A 26,396-nucleotide genomic window follows, 5' to 3' on the forward strand; every position below is an offset into this window, starting at 1 on the left:
AGCTTGAGGCTGAGGAGGCTGGAGTTTCTAAAAAGGCAAAATGAAAAGTCAAGGGCAAGAGGAAGGAGACTGTTGTTAAAGGTGTGCACACCGGCACTGAGGTGCACATGCATATATATATTCATGTGTGCATGAGTAAGCATGAGTGTGTGTGTGTGTGTGTGTGTGTCTTGTGAGTGGTGAATCAAAAGCCTTATGTGCAGGGCTGCAGAGAGCTGATAGCTGACCCATCAAGCGTGGCTCACCTAAAGCAGAATAAAAAATTTGAAAAAAAAACACCCACATCAGAAAAAGCCCCAGCGGAGAGAATTTCTAAAGTGCAGCGCTGCACTGTGCACATCTAAAAGGCCTACCTCAGCCACAAACACACGCCTCAAATCCTCAGCCAACAATGGGCGCTTACAAAAAGGTGGAGCTGAGGGCAAAGAGACCGGAGAGGGAGAGGGAGAGAGAGAGAGAGAGAGAGAGAGAGAGAGAGAGAGAGAGAGAGAGAGAGAGAGAGAAAAGGGTGGAACAGGCTGGTGTCCTTCACCATTCACTCAGGCCTTTCATGCTTGAGCTTTATGCTTCCTGATAGCAACACACTTGTACTTCTATGTTGTCTGGAGTAGAGGCCAAAGTCCCCAGCGCCTGATCTGTGGAGATCAGATGGATGCAGCAGTCAAGCTCTGAGTACACAGGCTGGCGTCTACCAGAGCTGTCCACCTCAGACCTGCTCTCCTTGAGTCTTACTAATTAATTCATTTCAGTCTCAAGTTCTGACTCAATAAAGATTTGAAATGGCTCAAAACCTAAACCTTTAAAGGTTGTAGAGACATGGAGCAATTCACACGCAGATGCAGGCGGGTGACAAGCTGCTCGACCGTCACTCGCTTCCACAGGTTCACTGTCGGTGGCAGTTAAAGCCCCAAGAAACCAAACAATGTACCACAAGAAGAAGAAGACGATGATGAAGATGAAGACGACGACCGCGAGCTGAGAAACACATCAACAATTTATGCTTTGAATGATTAAAAAAAAGAATTTTCTTTCCAAACGTTTTAAGGTTCACTGTGGTTGTTGTTGTCAGGGATACAGAGTAGCGACGTTAGCATGAACGAGGTGGACGATTTACCCTCTCATTCATTTTCTTCGACGTCTTTGGAGAGACTCGGGACTCGTCATCAGAAAGATGTTCAAACAACACAAGAGGACAAATGACAACATGGTGCTGTCATCGCTTCGGCTCGAACGGAAAGTTAGCTAAGAGTTACATTTCCTGTTACAAACGCCTGCTTTTTGGAGGGAACATGAACGCAACGCAAGTCACATCGCAGATAGCATAAAACTATCAATGTCTGTCAATCAACTATATCAATTAGTACAATTAGAGGACCGATTTCCCCCGAAGCACAACGGGACGCGAGAGGCTGAAGGTCCTGGCTGTGCTGTGTTTTGAGTGACACTACCAAACTGTGTAATTCAGGACATGATGTTTGACCGCTGATGCAAAACGGTTGCATATTTTGCTTTTGTTAAAAAATCGCTAAAAAGACGTTTCAGGCGATTCTCACAAATTAAAAGGAGCTTTTTGGGGATTAACTTGGTTTGAGGTTTAGGGTTGGATTTAGGGTTAGGTTAAGTGATTTGTGCTGGTTAAGGTTAGTGTAAGGGGGGGTAAGTGAGTGTCCTCACAGCGAATGTAAAAGGAGAGTTTTCTGGCATCAGGCTGTTATTTGTTGGTCCTTCTCTGTCGTGTTGTTGCAGATCACTTGCTCTGACGAGGTGTACAGTGTCTTTGCTGTATCTTCTTACCGCGGATGTTTGTGCTGCTGCTGTCGCCGCTGATGGATGTAATACATTTGTCGGCCCATTCTCCCAATATCCCCACCAGCCGTCACTGATCATTCTTGTCATTGTAACTGCACTGAAATCAGGCTGCAGCAACTTTACTACCAGAGTCCTCCCAGAAGTGTCCCGTCAGCACGGCGCTGATGAAAATACAGCAGTCATTTTTTTTTCTCATCCAGCTCCACTTGCTCCTTTTTTCTTCTTTTCTGGAGAGCAGTGAATTCAGAGCGGAGAACAACCCTCATCAGTGTCACTGCATGTTTTTCACACCATCGCCCAGGTTGACGGCGGCAGGAACAATCACAGCCAGATGATACAGTCACGACTCCCCTGTTGCCAAATTAAGTGCAACTCTGTGTTTCTCTGCCCCCCCCCCCCGGTAATGTTAGGGTGACGCTTCACATGGAAATCCTATAATTGAACCGCTCTCAGGTCTTTGCTGGTTTTTCTGAGGACGACGTCGCAGCCAAACAGCAGAGAAAAACACTGATCCCTCTTCTCCCTGGAGAGGTTCACACCTGATTCATTTTTAATTCTGAATACAACAAAGGAAGCACATCATGGTATTACAGCCACAGAGTGGATAATGACCAGTAGATTACAGCAGCACAAACACTTAGCTGATAAGAGGAAAATTATTAGAATTATGGGAGATAGAGGAGAACAGAGACAGTGTGTGAGGGTCATATAAATTCTCTGAATGTGAAATGCCGCCTGATTATAAAACATCTGTATGTCGATATTTTAAGTGACTAAAGCATTTTTCATATGATCATAAGACGACCCTTATAAAGGATCTATGAATGCTTTATAACTAGTTTATTAATTAGCTTGTCAACACTTTATAAATAATTTATAAGCTGTTATAACACATGAGATAAAAGGGCAACAGTGACCTGTTGCTTGCCAAATAGTGAGCCCACATTTCTCTTATCTCATGTTTACAACCGTTTATTTATCAGTTACTAACATTTGTACCTGGTAAAAGAAGCTTCTTTATAACGTGTAAAACACAACATTTATTAATGAGTTAGCATTAGGCTCCTTTTGCAAGTTATAAAATGTAGCTTGATGTTGCCAAATAGTGAGCCTGCATCAATGTATGAAAACTGTGTTATAACCTGTTTATAGTTGTTTATTTATTATTTAAAAAGCGTTAACAATCAAATGAATATTTTAATAATAAGCCATTTATAAATCCTTTATAAGGGTAGTGTGATTGTTAAGTGGTACTGATTTTGACTGATAAATTATACATTATTATTATTATACACCCTAAGTCATTGTTTGGATTGGTATCAGTGCGTAGAGGTTCAGTCTGCTCTGTGAATCACTCCAGACAAATGTGAAGTGATGTCTGAAGCCTGTCCTTCAGTGTTTCCTGCTGGGACGGATAAAGTCGGACAGTCCTGAGCAGTAATAACTTGTAATAAAAGTCCTGGGCGAAGGAGCGATGATAAACAAGCTGCTCATTTCTGGAGAAACCATTTGTGAATGAATAGATAATTGTTGCAGCATTAAGCCGGGAGTCTCTCTCTCTTTCACAACGCAGGGTTTCTAAAGTGAAGTGAAAAGAAAAAGAGAGAAGCTGAGAGGCTGAATGAGTAAATCAGTGTGTTTGACAGAGAGAGAGAGAGAGAGAGAGAGAGAGAGAGAGAGCCTGACTCCACAACAGACTTGTTCCCGGTCAGTGGCAGGAGTCAGAGGTTGTTTTATTAAACACTGCTGCCCATGAAGTTGTTTGACTGCTGCTCATCGAGCCGCTCACTGTCTGAGAGGAAACACTGGAGTCATGACGGAGAGGCGGAGGCAGCTTTCCCACAGATGAAAGGGAGATTGGCCCGGTTTAGTGTGGGCCGATGCATCATGGGAGTTTGAACAGATGCAGTATTCCGCAGCGCTGCCTCTCAAACCGGGGAGGGCGGGAAACCACCGATGGGTCTCTGTGGCAACCGGTGATGTTAATAAAGGGGAGGTAATGTAACGCCGTAGCCGCTCGGCCTGTGGGGAACGTTTCATGGATAAAAGCGATGATCCCACTCGGACCAGGTGACGTGAACGAGCTGAGTGTCTGCGTCACTCCGCCCTCACTCGATCCCGTCCAGGTGTCCCGACAGAATTCAAACCGCATCTGCTTCCTGGTGTGATCACTTCAAAATAAAAGAGTGGAGCGTTTGGAATAATTGAAGGAGAAACATTAAGGAAGAACTCAAACTAAATATTAAAAGAAAAGAAACAGACATCACTGTTCATGTCTTATAAACATCTGAGCTTTAAAACACAGATGGTGAATTCTCAAACTGGATTATACCTGGGGACAAACAAAGCGCACAAACAAATAAAGGTAAACTGGGATCACCTGTACGCTACTATACCTGTTTTTGTGAAGAGTAAAGTTCTAATTCAATCATTAAAACAACAGTCATCTCATACTCATATATATAGTTTCTGTGTGAACAAACTGTTGACTTTACTTTACATTGTCTCAGTTCTGCTTTGATGTTTTTTCTATCATTATTGATCTACTGTCAGTAAAATGATCATCACTTCCTGCAGAGATGCTTCATGTTAAAAGCTTCGGTCACTATTTGAGAAATTACAATATGCTACTTTCTACATACAAGTTGTAATTTATAAAAAATGATTATAAACATTGTATTTGAATTACAGTATATTCAATAGTATTCAGTATTCAATATTATTTGTTATTATTTGCCGATATTCAAATGATTAAAATATCCCACAATCAATTAAAAAAAAAATTATTGTTTCCTTTAGAAAATTCCTTCCTCCCGATATTTATAACAGTAACATAACAGAACTGAGTTACTGTATTTAAACCATAAAATGTTAATGTTGCACATTAGAAGCAGAATTTGATAAATTAATGGCAAACACAACTAAACGCTTCGTCCCAAACATTTCATCCATCTCTGTTTTTGGCCCGAGAGCCATTCATCCTCACTGATGAACGAGAGAAGTTGGCACAAAGTGTGAATAATGACATGTAGATATTCATACAGGGGCCCTATGGGGGGGCCAATGGGGGGGCCCGGCGGGCTGCTGCCTCACACTGTATCCTTTCCTCTGGTCAATGAGATCTTGACAGACTGCTGCAATCTAATCAACTCCTCCACCGTTTTAATCCTGTGACCCAATCTATCGCCTTCTCCAATTTCCTCCCCTCTGAAAGGCAATCACAGAGTGTAGGGCATTTTAATAGCTATTTGGCAGAATGCATTTGAAGGCACCGCGGGCTCGGTACAAGGATCTCTCATTAGATTGTCATCTCTGAGTGATGTGAAGCACTCTGGATGGCACGAGCACAAGGGCAGGGGAGGGGCAGCGGCGTGGAAGGTAGAGCTGTGACCTTGCTCTTGTGATATCTCTGCACATGGATAACTAACAACTGCATCTACCCGCCGACTCACACCGACTCTCATGTCACACATTCTCCAGAAAACGAATGTCCGCCTGTGATTCCTTCTGACTGCTGGCCCCTGATGGACTCGTTCAGGATTAGTAATCGCCGTTTCTGACGGCGCGCCGCAGATACATTCTCAGAGACGTTGTACCGCAGCTGGTGTCCAGCACAGAGCGACTTTTATTTCTGCTCCAAATACACAGTAATAAATATTATCCATCAGCTCATTTCCTCTGTCTTTCATTTGAATGTTTATGGTTGTGTTGTATAAGAGAAAAGGGGCGCGGGTGATATATGTCCAGCCCAAATATGGCGATATATATGCAATTTATTTATCTATTTCTTAATATGTTGTATTATATGTTTGAGTTGTTTTTAGTTATTATATAATTATATTATCATATTTTACGTTTCAGCTGTTTTTTATAATATATAATTATTTCATTGTATTATATGTTTGAGTTGTTTTTAATATTATATAATTATATTGTATTTTATGTTTCAGCTGTTTTTTTAATAATATATAAATATATTATTGTATTTTATGTTATGCTGACACTAAACAGCAATGCTAAGTTTTATTTGTCACATACCGAGGTACAATGTAAAGTAAGAAACTACAAAAATCTTAAAAAACATGGCAGGAAATATCGCGATAACCGATATTATTGAATATCAGCCCTAATATATAATCTTTTATCTTTTTATGGGAATTTTACAAACATTTTTCCTTGTGTTTTGAGTGTGTTGTCCGAACCCCATCATCGCACAAAGCGCAGACGTAAAGCCGATGACGGCATTGTTCAGGCGAATATAACCACAGGTAAGGTGCAGTTAAGATTAGGGAAATCTCATTAATAAAATAAGTTAATTAAATTAAAAGCCAAATGTTAATTGCAGCTCTCCTGCATTAAATTCTGATGTGCTTGACATGCCCACCCTCCACCTCGGTCCCCACCCCCTTTGCTCTGCACCGTATGGAGGTCGTAGTGATCGCTGCCACTGACTGATGCCAGTAAATGAAGTTTGTAGAGGACTGGGCTGAGACTGTGGTTGTACTGGTGGGAGAAAACAAAAAAGAAAGAGAAACTGGGGAGCCGCTAATAGCTTTCAATGACTTAACAGCTTTGCTTTTCACAACTGGACGCTCTGCTGTTCACACACAGCCACCGAATGAACGAGGAAATAAAGAGCGACCTTTACTCTACTGCACGTCAAGTTTAGCCCGTGGCCACAAGTCTCGTGAATTTGTGCTCAACTCTTTTTCTTTTCTGTTTTTTTCCGAAGTGTAACCACTGCAATTAACTCTTTAAAGGAACCTCACTTCCTCTGACAGTGCACATAGTAATGAAGGCGCCGTAGGGTGGACATACACATGTTTATGGTAATGAAGCTTCTGCATAATGTAGCAGTGGTGTGCAGTTTGGGTTGAATTAATTATCCTCTCCTTCAGGTATCCTTCACAACTCTGTCACTCTGTCATTTAGCATGCGCGGGATTACTGTTCCGGGTGACAACACGATAAACCTACAGGCCTCTGCATGCAAACGCTGTTCACTTCTGTTTTACAGCAGCAGCAGCAGCAGCAGCAGCAGCAGCAGCAGCAGCGCGTGAGCTCATCCATTCAAAATAAAACACTATTCAGGCTCATTACTACAAGCTGACCACGAAGCAGAGCAAGTTAACCTGTGGGGGGGGAACCTGCACATATTTCAAATGAGCAGGAAAGTACCTGGAAGTGATGGGGCAGCTGCTTCCACAGGACGTGAATGTTACCTATTCCTCACGGAAACTGTCTCGGCATTGACAAATGCCCCCTAATCAGTCTCTGCCATCAGTTCAGACAGGGACTGAAGATAGAACTGTGCTTTATTGAACTGAGGCGGAGTCTGGCTCAGCTAAAGCAGTTGAGAGTATCGATCCGTCAGTCAATACGCTGCACTATCCGTGGCCAAACCTTTGCTGACTGTTGTTTGTATCTGCTTTCCAGCTCTCTTCGGGGAGATTGCTATTTGGCCTTGGCTCTCATCTTTATATGGTCAGCTGGGGATTCATGCTCGGGCTGCACACACCGGGAAGACTCTCATTAAACCAGAAGACTGTCAGAGTAATCACAACACACAGTGTCACAGCTCACATCCGTATCAATAGTGAAGCCAATTGACCTATAGACGCATTGAAAAACCGCACACGTCGCGCCGCACAGAGAAGATCCTCACATAACTACGATGGACTTGAACTAACTGTATATGCAACAATGTATAAGAAGCACTCTGCACATAATGTAATGCGTAAACAGCCACTCTCACACTGTGTCCTTCAGAAAGATAAATAAATAAAATGAAGGCTGGTTGGCTGAAGCTGCACCTCACCCCTGAAGGACAGTGACTCAGAGACGAGAGTGACAGCCGGTTGATTTGATTTTCAGGATGTGGGAGACCACAGAGCTCACGCCACCTGCGTCGTCTCCGTTTCCTCTGCTGCGTCCGACGGAGACGGCGGTGCAGCGTCTGTCACCATGTTCCCAGGTCTAAGCAGATTTTAAAATTAACAAAAAAATCATCTCCCTTTGCGTCATTTGTTCCAACCCTCTGACACGACCCGTAGGAGTGTCATCCTCCACCTGTCCACCTGCACAGCTGAGCTTCATCTCACCCTCACCTCCACCAGTCCTCCCAGTATATAAACGCTGGCTCTTCCTGTTTCACCTCGGTCATGTGTCCTGGTGTTTCTCTTCCTGCTCCGTGCTGATCCTCATCTACAACCACCGGTTCCCCCCGATCAGCCTGCCCCCGCTCCATCAAACCCATAACCCCGTGAGCTCGGTTCAGCCCCTCTCCTCTACCTGCAGAGCATCACCTTAGAACTGGATCAGGCATGCACCGTTCAACATTAATGGAGTGTGGTGCCGGAATATTTGGTTGTTGTTAATTAATGTGTTTGAATAATTCCATGAGGGGTTTGGGTCCTGACATGAAAAATAAAATGATTCGTTCACTCATGCTAAATCATAATCAGATCACTAATTATTAACAGGTAGCTGCAGCACTGTAGGATTCTGAATGAAGACGTCATGACAGAACATCTTCATCCTCATAATAACAAACTGTGTGTGTGTGTGTGTGTGTGTGTGTGTGTGTGTGTACAAGCAGACAAGATTTCAAAAAATTCATCTTAGATGTTTGGTGTTGCTGCACAGTCCCGGCGCATGTCTCAGTTATCAGATGTAATCAGATGTAACGCAGACTCTTGTTATGTCCTAAGATAAGAAGCGTGACCCCGGAGCTCCTCTGCGTTTCTAGGGGAGCTCGGCCAGGTGAAGGAGAGGAGATTGAACAAAGATCACCCTGGGGCTGCCTCGCCGGGGTGATGAACTCTCTTTTCTCCTTTCGCCGACAGCACTTCTCACATATTCTGTGTGCAGTCCCAACCGGAGTTCAGCACATCAGACCCTCAGGACCCGCAGTCAGAACGCACTAAGGTCTACGCAATGGAATTTACTGGAATAGAAAATCCCCTTCTCGTTAATGCATTTGAGCAGACAGCCGGTCCAGATCTGCAGTCTGCCACAGAGCTGACGCACACACAAACACGTCCAGGCAGCGGACTCAACATGGCTGTCAATACATGTCTGTTACAGAATAAAACTGTCACTGGATTTAGTACAAGACATCAGGTCCTTCAACCACCATCATCCCGAACCTGAACCAAGTGGCTTCAGTCTCACCATGGGCTCTAGTTTCAAATCAAAATGCAAGTAAAATATCCAGGGGCAACATAAACAGATGTGACCAGCAGAGTCGGTGACCTCAGGCACCGACGCGCACCAGGCGCAAGAAGTCGCAACTGGGCAGAAGGTGGAGATGCTGATTACATTAACGCCAGTCCAGCTGAGTCGTAGGTTTTTAAATGTAATTAATGAGCAGGTGGAGTCACAGCGAGCCGCAGTAATGACTAATAATAAAATAAAACCAGTGATTGTCACTATAGAGATGCTGTCAGTGGTAGAATAAACAGGAAGCTGGTTACAGGCAACTTAAAGCTCCATATGTTCTTCTTCTTCTTCTTCTGTGTTTTATTTGAAGTGTTGTAAAATATCAGTCCTTATTTATCCAATGGAAAAAATGAAGAAATAAAAATGAAGCAGCACTTATATTTACAGATACAAAATAAGGTTTGGGGATTAGCTAGTTACTACTTAGAAAAATGCACAAGGTCAGTGAACATTAAATCCCAGTTTCTCATCGGAAGATTTAAATAATTCATGCCCTTATCCAGCTGTGCCAGCTGTGCGTGAAGAGGAGATATTGGACAGGTGTGAGTGGGCGTCGTTGCCATCGAGTTGTTTCTGAGCAGAAGGAAAAACAAGGGAAGAGTGTTTCTCCCTCTGCATCAGTGCAGTTTGATTTATTTTCATCAGTTATTACCTCCCACCATCGTTTCGTGCTCCAGCGTTTCACTGGTCACTGTCCGGCAGCAGCTCTGCACCGACACACCGTCCACTATAAAGTCAGGTCTCGTATTAACGGCTTGATTTACACATAACTGCAGGTCGCAGATCAGTTCAGAGCGAGTACAGGTTTGATTAGCAGCTGTTGAATGATGACTTGATTTTATGAATTCCTGATGTGTTATATGAATGTGCTGCTATGAGTTAAAGCCTCAGTTGTAAATATAAAATAAACTTGCTGTAATAATCCCGTCACACGACAGTAAAAAAATATTCTGACATTTTGAAGTTGGACTTTTGAGTTTAAACGTAAATGTACGTTATGTAATTTCCTGCCACTAGGAGTCTCTGGATCCAAACAACGTCAACAGATGGAGTTTGGCGACTTCGTGAAGTCGTGTGGGATCATGGGAGTTTGCTCAGCTTTGTTTATGTGAAGACTTTAGATACAGAGTAAAATCTTGACTTCCCAGTCTGATGTGTAGAAAAACACAGAGCAGATGTTGTTGAAACACATTTAACAAAAACTATTTTAATTTCTGAGATAAACAGAAACAAACTGCGACAGATACCGATCACAAGTAGATAGAGTAAAACCTTTTAAGAAACCTCGGACTCTCAGATCCCAGACTTGGACTCTCATCTCTGCTGTTTCTAATCTACAGTTCACCCGAGTGTGAAGCAACCAGATCTTCACCGTACTGCTCCTGCTGCAGGTTTCGTGGATCCTAAATGGCAAAAAGGTCCAAACTCAACCCAGTAATCCCCCTTATCAAAGTCCTGCATCGGGGGGGTGGGGGGGGGGGGGGGGGTGTGGCTTATCTTGTAGGAGAAGACAATCAAATTAGGTAGCTGTGATTCACCGGGGCTAATAAAGACCTCGAAGTAGATTAATGAGGCTGATTTCCTGATAAGTCAAATTAGCGGCCCGGTCTTGGTGTATAAAAGCTCGGCCTGATCTCGCGGCTCCTCCTGACGTCTCTGATGCTCGTCCAACGTTATTTGAATTCCACATTTCTTTAGGTGTGTGTTTGTGTATCCAGTGGAGGGAAGCCTTTCAATTTAGGTAATAGGAGCTGATAGACATTTTAACCGAGGCGCATTTAAAGAGGTCCGTACACAAACAATAGGAAAGGACAGATAATCCATGAGCAATTAATTAGCCGCCGCAGCTCAGCCACATCCGGACACAGGAGTCACTTTTAATAATGAAAGTAAACAGGAGATGAGAGAGAACTGCATTTATTTTATCTCAGGCGTTATTCTGCTTATCGCCTCCTCTTCTTCTCCTCTCTTCTTCTTCTTTCCTTATCTTCTCTTTCCTGCTCGATCTTGTGCTCTCCCCTTTCTTTTGCATTGCTTTCCTTTTCTTTTTTTGATTTTCTTCTCCTCTCCTCTGCCGTCTTTCTTTTCTGACTTTCTGTTCCTCTTGTTTCATTTGAAGTCGTCCAGCGCTGTCATTTCACCCGGGGAGTGATGGGAGCTTGTGGTCCTCCAACCTGAACAACCACACAGGTCGTTTTTTCAAACCCTCTGGAGTGTCTCCTGAAATATCTGTTGTCGTGGTTACAATAATAAACACACGGACTGTATCGCCTCCGGCCTACCAACCTTCGTCGCCATGGTTTCTATAATAACGGTCATGGTCTTGGTTAGGTTTAGGGGAAAAAAAAGATTGTGATTATGGGTTAAATTAGTACTTCCTCGTCATCAGACGATCTTCGTTGTCATGGTAACAACATAAACCGCAGCTTTCCCATGGGAAATCGAACACCGCTCTCCCATGTCGTAATTCATCCATCCACCACACCCTCCTCCTGACGTGGACTTTTGCCCGCTACTCCCGTCATCACTACTACGACCACTAGATGTCACCTAGCAACAAAACATAACTATGGGTCACAATAATTCAAATCATTAATAAACGACCTACAGGCTCGTTTATTTTTTTTATTTATTTATTTTTTTTACAGGAGGACAATCAAGTCAAGGTTAGAGAAAATCAGGGTTATATCAGTTAACTATGTGGTTAGTGTTGGGCGACAAAGTCTAAAATCCTATAATATAATAAAAAATAATAACACGTCCACCACCCGGACCTCTAGAGCCGTACTTCCTGCTCCCTGCATTGGCGTCAGGAAGAATCCTTGCTGCTCTCTCAGACGCCGCTTTGTGACACTTTTCCTGTTGCTGTTTTTTTTCCCATGGATGCAGCTGTAAGCTCCCGTTCCTAATTTCACCTTTAATAAAAGAACGGCAGACCTACTGGAAATCGCTGAACAGATCTGAGATATGAACAATCAGACGACATGCGTCACCCATGTTTTCAAAACCTTATTACTGTCCTGTTTTGGTTTTACTCTCTATAGAGGCGTCTCCTCCGGTGCAGCTGTCACTGAGTTGATAAAATGCTGATAGTGTCCCTGCGGTTGTTACCGTGTGTGCGGCAGTCGGCTTTATCAGCACTTTTTCTGCCCCAGATTTTCATCTCAGATTTCAGGCTGTGTGACAGTGTCAGGTTGGCCTACAGGCGGGCTGACAGGAAGCTCTTCAGACACAAGGTTAATCCGTTCAAAATGTTCCATGTTCCAGTTCCTTTGGAGGAGGAGAGCGACCCGGTGTCTGTTCCCCCTCAGCACATGATAGAAGCGGTGCACAGAGACGTCTCTGGTAGTCGGGATGATCCGAGCCAAGAGGAAGTTGGTTGTACGCCAGCGGAGGTCCTGTGTTGGACATTGTTTAATGGCCTTCTCTTCTTCCTCAGTGGGGAAGCTGGTAAACAGCACACAGACATCAAAAGTTACCCGTCCCTCTGAGGAGAGCACTTTCAAGTCCCTGATGTTCTGAACAAACTCCCTGCTACTCAACAGTTTCCCATACACCCTCATCACGTCCTCTATCATCTGTTCTTCCTTCCTTCCTTCCTTCCTTCCTTCCCTCTCCACATCAGTGACAGAAAGCAGCTGGGAGACATCATTGACAATGATTTGCAACCACATATTCATTTTTTATCCTAAATATATTAGGCCAGGCATCTGGAGGTTCAGCAGCGTAATGGCCATTGTATATTTTATGAGCAGCAGGAAGCAAAGCTCTTGGAGTTAATCATGTGAATGTGGTGGTGGTGGTGGTGGTGGTGGTGGTGGTGGTGGGGGGGGGGGGGGTTCAGGTGCAGACAAGGGCACTACTTAAATCATCACATAAGCCTCCCCCAAAAAGGTCAGACGCTTCAAAACGAAGCTGAATGCCCTAGAGTGGGTAGAGTGGTTGTAATCATTTGGAGCGCCTGCCATTGTCTACGGGCCAAACACATTTGTGGAGGTGACATTGGACGTCGACACTGCACTTCCACAGCAGCTGCGTGCTGCTATGAGCCAGAGACTTCAGACCCTTTCACTTTTTACACACATTGTGATGTAGATTTCATTTTAATCCTTGTATCTTCACTTTGTGGAACAAATTTACCGGAAAAAATCCTTGAAATAAGAAATGTAATATATGACATATGTCCCTTTATAGAACGATGTTGCCAGATATGTCACATATATGGGGATATATTCTCATCACATATATACATCCTCTGGATATATGAAGATATATGAAATACATATAGTACATATATCACATATATACATATAGAAGTTATGTATTCTTATCGATATCTTTATTAATTATTAATTATTTATCAATTTCTCATTCTCATTGACAGGCTTTGGGAGGGATAAATATCGATGTAACATAAGTCTAAAATATAAGCATACAAAAAGCTAGACATGTTAATAAATATTTAATTTTCCAATTTCCCATAGGTTACATATGTAATTTAATACAAGTAATGATAATAATAATTCTCTAAAAGTACATATATTTCACATATCAAAATTCAATATGTGCATATGTATTTTCCATTTACGTGTGGGATTTATCATCTTTAGCTTAATTCCAAAAAATAAAGATAACATATATGAGTAATGTTTGTAATTAAATCACATTTAGCATTGGAAGTGTCATTTGTCTTTTTTGTGACTAAGTTATAATTTATATTAAAAATCCTCTATAATAAAGACTTTGGAGGCATTTATCATGTTTATCTTGGAAAAACTGAAATGGAACAATATCTTTGTTGATGTTAATTATTTTTGAACTGATATATAGTCAATTTATTTTCTTATCTTAACATAGTCAAAGCCAGGTAAATCACATACAGGTGATAAACAACAACAGAAACAACGATCCAAACTTTGATGGTTTTTAGTCGCTGGTTGTGAAAAACGTGTCAGAAATGATGAAACACAGCAGGCCTGAAAAATACATCTCTTTCCCTGTCCTTGTGTGTGTGTGTGTGTGTGTGTGTGTGTGTGTGTGTGTGTGTGTGTGTGTGTGTCTGTGTGTGTGTGTGTCTCTGGATCAAATTGACCTGAACACCGTATGAGGGACATATATATGTGAGGGGGCAATGAAGCATATGCACTCAATGAATGTTTTTTCTTTTCCATGTTTTACTCAGAAAATAAACCAAGGCCGTGGAGTTTCATACAAAGACTGATGAGTTGTGTCTCAACAGCCAGAGTCAAAGACACGACCTACCGAACATGTACGATGTGAAAGCAGACGGGTATTCATAATCGATCCACTTATAACTTCATGAAATGAAGTGTCTGACAGACTGATGCTAATCTAAACAACTTCATAACGAACTAATAAACCAGAGGCTTTTTATCTTCTGAAGATGAGCTGCTGTTTCAGAATAGGTGGGAACATAACAGCATGTTTCAGGTCTGTCTGCTGAAAGCCTCTTAGAAATTCCAAACATGTAGCAGGAGGGAGTGCAGATATAATGGAGCTGTATTTTAAAACGTGAACAGTGAACTGCTCTCCTGTCAGAGCAGCTGCTACGTAAACTGGATATCTCATCAGCGCTGGGCGGCAGACGGCTGGAGAACCATTGTTGATGAAAAATTTAAATGCTAACTGAAGCCATCCATCTGAAAACGGGCCAACACCACGCTCACTATTTCAACAGTTTAAACAGGGACAATGATTTGGACACAAATGGACAATGTTAGAGTTTGCCCAGAACCATTTCCTGCACAGGGACGACGCCGGTCCAACCCGAGCAGCGTGTACAACACAGGCTGCTGCCGCCGCCGCTGCTGCTGCTGCTGCCGCCGCTGCTGATCACACCGTTAGCAACACGACACAAGGTCAGTCAAGTCTTTAGAAGCAGTATCATAAAAACTGTTTACTGTCTTATGCAAAATAATCAGACTACTGGACTAATCAGGGATCTGTCATTCAGATAACTCTGAACCACTAAACCGAGCTTCTGTAGTTTCTGTGGTTGCCATGGTTACACATCAAACTGCAATGGCATGAACTCTTGACATGTTTACTATGGAAACAACAGAGGCCACCACTCGCCGTGTGGAAACACTTTCAGCCTTTCTTCAAATCTTAACACACTGTTGCTTTTTATTTGCACAAACTTATAAAACACAGAACGATTCAACACTAACTGGTTCAGACGTTATGACTCACCAAGGTTTCCCTGTTTTCGTGTCCAGCTTTCTGTTTTCACACGTCACTTCAAGTTCTCAGATATTTTCGGCTGATTTTGTTTCAGATTTTTATTATTCTTGGTGGGGGGGGTACGACATTCATTACATGTTGTGTATCGTATACTTCCGTGTCGCCTTCAAAATAAAGGTCAGGCTCCAAGTAGCAACACAAGTAAACACAGAAAAAGTAGCTTAAAATAAGATATGAAGTTATATAATATTAAGTTTTGTCACATTATATCAGACACATCATATGTGATACATTGAATTTCAATAATAATTTTTAAGTTCCCAGATTGTTCCCACCTTATTCTGTAAACCACACATGCGTCTTGATACATATTTTACAGGTATGGGGTGAATTTAGTTTAATTATTGGTTGGTTATTGGTTAACTTACTATTTGGGCTGCGATCTAACGTGTTACTACAACAGCTGGGGTTAGCAGTAGGTATTAATGTGTACAAATTTTTCCGTGACATCGGGCGTGCTGGAGAACATCAGGAAAACGAGGTTCGTGTGGTTCTTACCTGGACCTCCACTCCGTAGCCCATATAGACCGTGATGATGTAGCTGCAGTCCACAGTGGAGTGGAAGGCGGAGCTGGACTGTGGCGGAGCCTCGATGTATCCCTCAGGTCCGGTCAGGTTCAGCTGGCAGGGAACTGCAGGGACAAACAGAGAAGCATGGGAATGATTCTGACACACACACACACATACACACACATACTCTACACACACACACACACTAGCGGGACTCCATTCATAGTCCATATTCATTAACGGTTCCACATTAATAATTTACAATAAAATGCAAGCCTGCACAAACCGAAGTGGCACTGCTGGAGCTGTTTACGGCTGCAGCTTTTTTCTCTCATGATTTTATTCGTGGCAACAATGAAATCTTCTTCAACCAGCACCAAGACCAGGTGACACCGAAAACCACCAAAAGCTGCTCTTCCCCAAAGCTTAACCGTCTAATATTGGTCGCTCCAATGATCATTATGTTTTCTGCTGGAGCATTGCAGCCGCAGGGTGATGACCAGCCCGCCATCCACTCGCACTACGCAGGACCTCAAATAAACGCAGACCGTAAAGAAGAGCAGCCCACATTAGGTTATTAATCCTAAACACCTGCAAAGCTTGAGCTCAACCTGATGTTTGTAAGAGGAGGTTTTTATATTTTCAGAGAGCGACTGAAGGGCGAACCTCAGGATGCAGCAGTGGAGACAGACACATGGAGGGAGAGAGAAAGAGAGAGAGAGATGAAGATGCAACTGATTTAAGATTTAAAGAAAAAGATGAAGGAGGCAAAGAGACAGAAAGTGGCTCAGCACCAGCCCAGGAGTCAGGCAGTAATGAGACACATAGGGTTTAAAGTCTGAGAGGCAGAAGATGTGTTGAGGTTGAACCACACTCGAAACACAAGATTAGAAGCTGCTGTAAAATGATGCACAGAAGCTGCGACTATGTCAAACTGTTTTAAACTTATCTAAACAAATTAATTCCACATCTGTCTGGTCCGTTATTAACTTATAATCTAAACGCTGATCTACAATAAAGACTGTTTGACAGAGACTGGTAGGTCCGTGAGGTAGAGCAGCTGAGGTAAGGAAGGGTAAACCCCCATAGGTACACACCCAGAGGCTCAGAGACAGGTGGGTGTGGCTGACGCTGTGACATCACAAAGTTCCAGAAGACCTGACAGCTGGTTTTAAGGCTCAGTGTCTGAATACAGGCTGTGTGCATTTCTCTGTGGACTGAGGCTTTGATACTTTCACAGTATTAATATAGAAGCTAGACCTGATCTATAATCACACTACACATGGACACAGACCTTTAAATTATATGAGACCTTTAAATTATCCATATGACTGGTGAGCAAACCAGTATACAAAGTATTTCACATACAGAGCAAGTACAGACATAATCACATACAGACACTGAGTTTGTTTGAGGGTTTCCTGCCTCTTTAAGCAGCAGCTCAGGCCTGTGACAGCTGAGGACAGAATATTTCCCGGTGGCTTTTGGGGTTTTCTGTTCCTCCACCTTCACCCCTCTCTCTCTCTCTCTCTCTCTCTCTCTCTCTCTCTCTCCCTCTCTCTGAGCTGAAAAAGTAAACTTTTGCTGAAGTGCTTCCTTATGAAGAAGAACATTCTCTCCGTGTCCCCTCTGCACTTCACCTCAGGGAGTGTCCGTCCACTCCAGCATTATTACTGCAGCCGCGGCGTTGTCATTCATCCTGCGCTGTGCATGAGCGTCCGTGTCACAGTTCAATCCGGAGGAGTGTGAATAACAAAAGTTTATCGGAGTTAAGCAGTCGGTGATTAGACTCCATCCATGTGAAGCGTCTTCATTAAAGTCAGGGTAAGTAACATCTTAACATCCCGATAGCAATAAATAAATTAAATGCTCTACCAATGAACGGAAAAAAGTCCGCCTCCTGTGACAGTCGTGATGATTGGATGGCCTACCTGTCCCTCAACCTACCGCCAGCTTGGCAATTTGGCTAACTCATGCTAGCATCTCCAGTATTACCTACTCCAGCTTTAAAGTTCATGTGAAGGTAGGAGATAGGAGAGGATCCCCACGACTCTAGATCATAGACTGTAAATAAAGATGAACGTAGCCTCTGTGACGTCACCCTCAGGTTTCTGAAGAGTGGTTTTTGAAGCTCAGAGTGAGCTGCTCAACCGTCGCCATCTTGGCAGGGTCTGACGCCGCCCCTAACTCCCAGCTAATCCAAAAAATGAGCAAACAGGTGAAGAGTGTGGGGCTGAGATTTCTCACCCACCTGTCACTCAAATTGGCCACGCCCTCTATTCTCCATAACTTTAGTCCTTAATAAAATGTAAACAGGTGAGTTATATAAACAGGTGTCATGAAGGAGGAAATTAGCTCTAAAGACAAAAACAGTTTTTGTACCAGGCTGTAAACATGTTTATTTCTGCTGTAAAGTTGGACATTTTAACATGGGAGTCTATGGGGACTGACTCACTGATGGAGCCAGACTCTAGTGGCCATCAGATGAACTGCAGCTTCTGGTTCTTTAGTGTTTGGCTTCATTTTTTAAGCCTCGGCGGTCGATGCTTGTTCAAGATGCTGCTGGTGGTGGAGCAGAGGCAGCGGGTGGTTGATGAAAAGTGTCCCTGGGCATCATGGAGGTTATGGTAGTGATGAGGAGGAGATTTGTCACGCAACAGTACGAGACAGGACAGGATCCCCCAAAGTAAATAAAAGTATTTTTACCATAGCGAGGGTGATTCAACTCTGAGACGAGATTCACAAGAAAATCTAAGAAAAAAATCATAGTGAGGGAAACGAGAGAGGGAAGACATGGGTTGAAGTAATGAAGCTAAATGAATAACCACCAGCAGCAGGAGCTATATGCATGGGTTACTACATAAGAGCAGAGAGTATGTGGAAACTCCCTGCTGTGCAAGACCTAACCTGAAGGAGTGGCCTCAGCACTGATGGGGTTACACGGTCGTGGTTAAAAGAAGAAATGATGACCCCCCTGTATCAGAGTCCTTGGTTCTGTCCATCCTGAACCCTTCCCTCTACATACAACATCACCTGACTTCCTCCTCTGCTCCTGTCATAATTACTACCGCTGCCAGAGGTCACCCAACAACAAAAGCTAACTAAAGGTCGTAAGCTGCTTGCACAGATAACATCTGGGGCTGTTTTTTACGGGGGGGGGGGCAGCAGTCTCATGGGGAAACTGTGTGGAAAACAGAAGGACCAAAACATCTTAAGGCATCTGTTCTGGTTATTAATAAGAGCAAACATCGCAAAATCAGCATCATGTACACGCCCACAGCAGATTATAGAGACGAGATGTAAAGATGGAGGAAATGCTGAGTTTGCAACAGCAAACAACAAACTGGTAACACACCAGCAAGTAAAGGGCCCACTCCACTGACTGGAGATCAGTATAGTGGTCATGGTTACATAGTGTACATACAGTCAGTGCTGTGATGAATCTGTGTGATTAATAATTAATATAATATTAATAATAGATTTTTGCGAAAAAATTAATATCATGTAGAGTGTATATCAGTGCTGAAATAATTAATTTCACATTTTAACAAACAAAAGTAGTCCCACCATTTACATTAAAGGTCCCATATAGTATAAAGGTCTGTGTCCATGTGTAGTGTGATTATAGATCAGCTCTAGCTTCTATATTAATACTGTGAAAGTATCAAAGCCTCAGTCCACAGAGAAATGCACACAGCCTGTATTCAGAAACTGAGCCTTAAAACCAGCCGTCAGGACTTCTGGAACTTTGTGATGTCACAACAAAGGAGTCACCAAGCCCCGCCCACCTGGACCCACCATCCAAACCTTGCAGGATTTGGTTTCTCTGAGTGTTTTTACCTGAAATCTGCTATATTTTTATTGGATGTCTCAGAAAACAGTCAGCCAATCAGAAGAGAGGCTCAGAGCCTCCTCTCTTCTGATTGGCTGAGAGAGGCTCAGAGCCTCCTCTCTTCTGATTGGATCACCGACCTGTTGTTACTAGAGCTCCAGAGAGAAGCCTGAGAGAGGAGATGTAAAACTACACTGAGATGGTTTAAATATATCTTCTTATGGATCAACACTTAATAAATAAATAAAACACAGGAAAAAAGGAAAATATAGGACCTTTAATTTGGAACATGTTCATATAGATTATAATATTGTTGTTAAGGGGCATTATTTATGTTTTGATTCATCTACATTCATAAACTAATAAAAATGACTTAATGACGACGTTCTTCATATTAGAACGAGTCCCTCCAGTGAAATGAAACTTTATTTTGCATATTTCATACTGATGATAACAGTTTTCACTGACTCCAGTCACAGCACAACAGGCTCACTTCTCAACACACACACACACAAACACACACACACACACACACACACACACGAACCAGCCCGTCTGATACTAACAGTCATGCCCCAGTCAAAGCCACTGCTGCGACATGATTGGCTGGTTGGATAATTGCATGAATAAGCAGGTGTACAGGTGTTCCTAATAAAGTGCTCAGTGAATATATGATATAAGAAGCGTAATGAGACTGTGTTCTCACCTGGACTCTGCATGGTGGTGATGATGGTGGTGGTGGTGATGGTGGTGGTGGTGGTCTCCTCTTCGTCACCTCCTGGCCTCACGCTCCGCCTCAGTCCAGGCTGATCCGGCCTCGCTGCGTCTCTCTCCCTCACAGCAGCAGCAGAGGGGATGATGGGAGCATGTTCTGGGTCTTTTGAAACCGCCCTGGTGGCTGGGACGGGGGTGATGGAGTGAGAAGTGGCCGCTGGGGGGTGCGTGATGAGGGTTACATGCGTGTTAGAGCCGCCAGCGTTCTCATCCGAAGCCCTTTTATCAGCGCGGTCCAGAGAGTGGGAGAAGGAGGGGGGAGGGCTGGATCCTCCGCTGTCTTCAAAGTAGTTGGGCTGACCATGGGGGCCGAGCGAGGCCTGGCGTTGGGGGGGGGTTCTGTAGATAGGGTGGTGGTTCGGGACGTTGAGAGGCGGGGCCGTGGTGACCACGGGCAGCCTCCGCACTGTGTCCTGGGTGGTGGAGAACAAGCCGGCCCCGTTCTCCGGAGGGCCCCCCGGGGTGATGGATAGAGCATCCCCAGAGGCGGAGGCTGCGGAGGATGAGAGAGAATAATAGATGTGGTTGGAAAAATGTTGATTCACACCAAAGACTGGATGATCACTGGGCCCTGCAGGTGCAGAGATGTCTGGCCCCGCCTGTTTCTCTGCTCCGGCTCCAAGCCTCTCCATCCACAGACATTTAACACTCTGCCAAATTTAAATTGGTTAATGATGGAGAAGAGGAGCTAGAACAAGGAAAGCAGTCTGTGTCACAAAGGCCAAAGGGATGGAAAACATCAAGCACCACAATAGTTTTATTCTACCATGCACTTTATATGGTGATCAATGTTTGTATTTTTCTTTTACATTTAGGGGCCATAAAATATTCTTTTATTAAAAAAAAAATACATTATATTTTTTATCACAAATATCTTACATTTTAAGGTCAAATGAGATATTTCAATTTCAATTCTTTCTGCTGTAAAATAACCACCCCCCCTCAAACAGGAAACATGTGCAGTGCAGAGTTATAGTGTATTAACATCCTCATATAAAATCAACAAATCAATCAATTGCCCCTCACAGTCCATGTCTGGAGCAGTCAGGACCAGGTTAAGGTGTGAGGAGACCCTGCCCACATACTAACCGACAGACTGCCACGGGGGGGGGGGGGGGACACAACACAAACCAAACCAGGTTAAATTACCACAACATTTCCCTGAAGGCTGAGCTTCATCTTTCCACACAAAAAGCAGCGCGTGCACGAGTGGTATATGTGCTGCGGGAAAACAAAGGACGATCCCAAAATAAATGGATGTCGGCAGTCAGAAGGGGGAGGACAGGTGGGGGGCCCAGGTGAACAGCATCAGCTAACGACTCGCCCATGGCAACCAACTGCCCACTGACTATGGGAGGGGCTTTAAACAAAGAAGTGCTGTGATGAGTCAGGTGTGTGCAGGTGTGAAAGTGAGCAGGGTTCATTCTTCACACCATGAAGAGACATTATCTCACCTGGATGAGACAGTATGAGCTTTAAACTCGTGGTCCAAGATAATGTCACGGGCCGATTTTCTTCAGGCTTCTGACCTCCTGTCTAACTTACTGAGGTCTATTCTGTTTCACCCCCGTGTGCATGAATGTATGTGCACATCATGTCGCCTTTAAGTACCTGTCAGGCACAGAGCCCACAGCAGACGACACTGCGGGAAACGATGACACATGATGGCTTCAGTATATTTTGCCTTGAGCTCCTGAAGCCAAACAGTTCTCCTGAAAACAACCTGCCTCCTCTGTCTTTGTGCGTCACATAGTTTGTGGTGATTTGATTAAACACAGAATCGTGAAGGGACATACAACAGTGAGTATAATAACTGACTTGGGGCCACCTACAACACAGGGGCTCAGAATTATGTAATAATGCAGAAGAGACCTTAAGGTCCTCATCATGTACATTGTACTTTAGTCTGTGTGTGACCACAGGAATTTAAAATGAGCGAAATAAGCACTTTAGGGCCTTAATGTTCCAATATTGGATCTTAATTGAAAGCCAACACTGAAGTGCAGTTCCTCTAATGGCCACTAGAGTCTGGCTCCATCAGTGAGTCAGTCCCCATAGACTCCCATGTTAAAATGTCCAACTTTACAGCAGAAATAAACATGTTTACAGCCTGGTACATGAAACAGTTTTGGTCTCTAGAGCTAATTTCCTCCTTCATGACACCTATTTATATAACTCACCTGTTTACATTTTATTAAGGACTAAAGTTATGATTATAATTGAGGGCGTGGCATCTTTGAGTGACAGGTGAGTGAGCGTATGCTTCCCACAAAGTGACATGCACCGAAGTCTCTGTTCCACCTCTTCGCCCATTTCTGGATTAGCCGGGAGTTAGAGGTGGAGTCACTGACTGCCAAGATGGTGACCGTGGAGCAGCTCACTCTGAGGTTCAGGAATCTGTGTGTGACGTCATAACATCCATCTTTATTTACAGTTTATGCTAAAAACTGATGTGGTGGAATTGCACATTGCACTACACGGTACAAAAATCCATTATGTTCCTGGTTCATGTTAAATTCAATAGTTGTGAAAAACTGGAGGGAATCACTTTTCTATTGGAGTTCTGCTGTAATTACTAGACTTTGTTGCTGTTAATTTAGTGTTTATTTCAACTATGAGCCATTTAAACTCCGAGTCCATGGACATTATCGGTAAATATGCAGTATGTGCTGAAAAGAGGAAACCGTCGAATTTCAAATATTAAATAAAGCAGTTCTCACACACTGTGTCACGGACTTATCATTCTTGAAGTTGAAGGTTTATTTCTCTGAGCTGCAGCGGCTTTGACAGCAGAAAGTATAACTTCATAGCCACAGAATAAATCTGAAATTCAGTCACCCTCTTTATCTCTCCCTGTTCGCTGCTCTGCTTCACTGTACTTCAGGCTGAAGGGAACCCGTCTCATGCCTCTGGACGGAGACGGGACGTTCGCTCACACTCCATAAAGCAAAGTCTTCCCATCATTCAATGCTGGATTTTATCCATATTTTTCCTTTCAACGGGGGGAGCGGCTCATCAGTGCTGTTACGCCACTGTGTGTCAAGTGGCGTGCTGAAAACCTCTTGTAAAACGCCAAACGGTACAATCCAAACAATTTTGCTAAATTGCTCACATCAGTGGCTTCTTCCCTCCCTATCCTCCTCCTCGTAATAAGACTTAATATTCATTCCTGAGGAGATTTGATGAGCCGCTATAATTCTCCCAGCGTAATGATCAGCGCTCCCCTCCCAAGTGTACCTGTGAGATCTAATCTGAGACCCTTCAGGAGGCTATCATCCGCTGAGGGAAGTCTTATGTTTCTTTAACAATGCTTCATTTCCACCATAATAGCTCCCACTCTCTGCCGGCTAATAGCTATCTGCTTCAAACAATCAGGGTTTATTGTAGTTGTGCCACTTCCTGCCCAGCACCTCGCCTCTCAGACACACACAGCAATTTGCGCAGGATCAGGAATGTTGGCAGGAAAATGTGCAAGACAAAGAGTGAGCGGAGCAGAATCTCAGAATGACAGACTGGAGAGCTTTGTCTTCACGCTGCGACTAAAAGGTGTGACAGGCAACGTAGCTACTCACTCTGAGAAGAGTGCGAACAGAACAGTTCCTTTCGGGTTAAAGTAAATCTGATGTGTGCACGAAACATGACGCTGTCGGGGGAAACAGCATCAAAAGGTCAAACATGCAGGTCCGGTTTCGATGCTGACTGAACATAACAACTAAGGGCATTCCTCAGATGAAACACTATGCTATATGTTAGTTTTTGCATTTACACACATTTCTAAACGACTCTGTTCTGAAAGCAACACTGGGTGTCTGTGTATACATTTACGCTCAGTGCATCTACATGGTCATAAAAGCTGGGAAAATGCCATATTTACCAGAGCTGAAATGATTTACGTTTTGTTGCTAGGCGACATCTAGAGGTCGTAGCCATTACGACAGGAGCGAAAGGGAAAAGTGTCGGCGACGTAGCACAAAGAGAGACAGAGTCCACGTCAGGAGGAGGTGGTGGTGGATGTTATGAATGTGACACAGGAGAGCGGTGTTCGATTCCCATGTGAAACCAGCTGTTTATGTTGTTTCTATCATCCATGACGTTGTTATTGTTGTAACCATGACAACAAAGATCGTCTAATAAGTATTTATTTGTAACCCAAATCACAATCTTTTCCTAAACCTAATCCAGTAGTTTTACCTAACCAAACTATGACTGTTTAACCCTGCGTTTATTATTGTAACCGTGACAACCAAGGGCAGCCTGGCGCCGCAGGGAGAGACACTCCTGTGATTCAGACCCAATGACCTCTTTGGTAATTAAGGTTGGAAGAGAATTACTTCATCAGACAAAATCTTATGAATATTAAATTAATCATTTTAATAATTATTGTAAATCAGAGAAGTGAAATGATTCTAAAAACACTCTTTGGTTCCAGATCCTCAAATGAGAGTTGTTGCTTTTTTTCTTTCGTTTTTTGGACTGTGGCTCGGATAAAAACAAGACATCTGCGGCTCCGAGAGGTTGTGAAAGACATTTTCTCTTCTTGTTTTTTTACACTTAAATAACTAAAGATTAATCAAAAAAAAAAAAAAACTAGCAGATTAAACAATAATGGAAATAATTGGCAGTTGCCTCCTTAATATTTACATACATAAAGTTACAAAATGACTGTACACAAAGATTTCTTTTACTTGATGAAATATCTTTTACTTTGAAAACTTTCGAAAATGTTCTTTCCTGTTTTTAAAGAGAATATTAAATAGGTGGTAAAAAGTGTCACCAATACTTTGTGTCATTATGAGCGACTTCACAGAGCAAAGCCGATGTGTTTGAACTCTGCACATTGGAGCATTAAGAAGTCGTCCTTGTCTCCGTCTTGTGTTTTCAGTTTGTCTCCATTAATATGCACACTGATGCATCAAGGTGTCCCAGTATCTAATCAGATCATCTTACACCTGTAATATTCAACGCTCTGGCGCATATTGTTCTTGAGTTAATGTTCATAAGGATGTGCCTGCACACGCAAACACGCACGCACGATGTCGTTGTAATGTTTCCACATACCACAGTGAAAAGACAAAAAGCTAACGCAGGACACATCGATGTAGAACCACAGGTGAGGGTGTATAGACGGATGTGAGTTCTGTTCTTTTATTGACCAACATCTGTTGCATTGTTTTGTAAATTGTTTCTTGCATTTTCAGGTGAAGCTCATCTTTTGAAAAACCACCTAACTTGAGGAGTCGCTCCTCAAGCACAGCTGAGCAGAAATTTAATAAGCTATAATAATGGAAAACACAAAAGTGGCCAAGCCAGGGCCGGTGTTTGTGGAAACAAATTAAATCATACAATGAAAACAAATCCACTTCTAAGCTTTAGCTGGTTAGCATGCTAACTTCAGTAGAAGAAAAGAAGCAATAGAAATAGAAGGAAAAACAAGAGTTAACATTGATGTTGCTTTTCACCTCTGGACGCAGATGTTGGTGAGTGAAGGGATAAAGTGTGATGCTGAACTTCCAGACTGGTCAGTAAACAGCCGTTAATGCTAATGTTAGCTATGTAGCAATAGCAAAACAACAAGTAGCCTCTTTAACTGCGTGTGTGGCCTAAACCTCAGAGTCTGGGTGCGAACACACCAGCCTCTGGTGTCACGCTGCTTTGCTTTCTGCTCCTGCTCTCCACCCCCCCGCCCACCCACCTCCCACCCCCCCGCCCACCCACCTCCCACCCCCCCGCCCCTCCTCTGGCCTCTGGTGCAGCACATAAAGTATTTCACGAAAGTATTTGTCAGTTCAATAATTTATATCAAAGCAGAACATTAAGACAAAGTTCAGGCCTGAGCCCGTGTTAAATGTCGGCGTCCACATGGACACAGTTTGTGCCTTTGCTTCACTTCAGCAGCGGCCTCCGAGTCTCGGCGATGCAGCAGGAGGAAGAATAAAAGTGGGGGAAAAAAAAGGGCAAAGCACCTTAAGGGACACTTTGATGTTTTC

General features: G+C 43.3%; 1 protein-coding gene across 1 annotated transcript in view; it reads right to left on the reverse strand.

Moving 5' to 3' along the window:
- The window catches only part of sez6b (seizure related 6 homolog b), a 141,005-nt gene that overhangs the window by 60,005 nt on the left and 54,604 nt on the right, over positions 1-26,396 (reverse strand). Inside the window, exons 2-3 of the mRNA XM_056374528.1 lie at positions 20,342-20,902; positions 15,792-15,925 (exon numbers count right to left, since the gene is read on the reverse strand). Of these exons, the coding sequence (XP_056230503.1) occupies positions 15,792-15,925; positions 20,342-20,902 (695 nt within the window). The remainder of the gene's footprint in view (positions 1-15,791; positions 15,926-20,341; positions 20,903-26,396) is intronic.

This window comes from Seriola aureovittata, chromosome 4 (assembly GCF_021018895.1).
Source record: "Seriola aureovittata isolate HTS-2021-v1 ecotype China chromosome 4, ASM2101889v1, whole genome shotgun sequence".
Lineage (NCBI taxonomy): Eukaryota > Metazoa > Chordata > Actinopteri > Carangiformes > Carangidae > Seriola > Seriola aureovittata.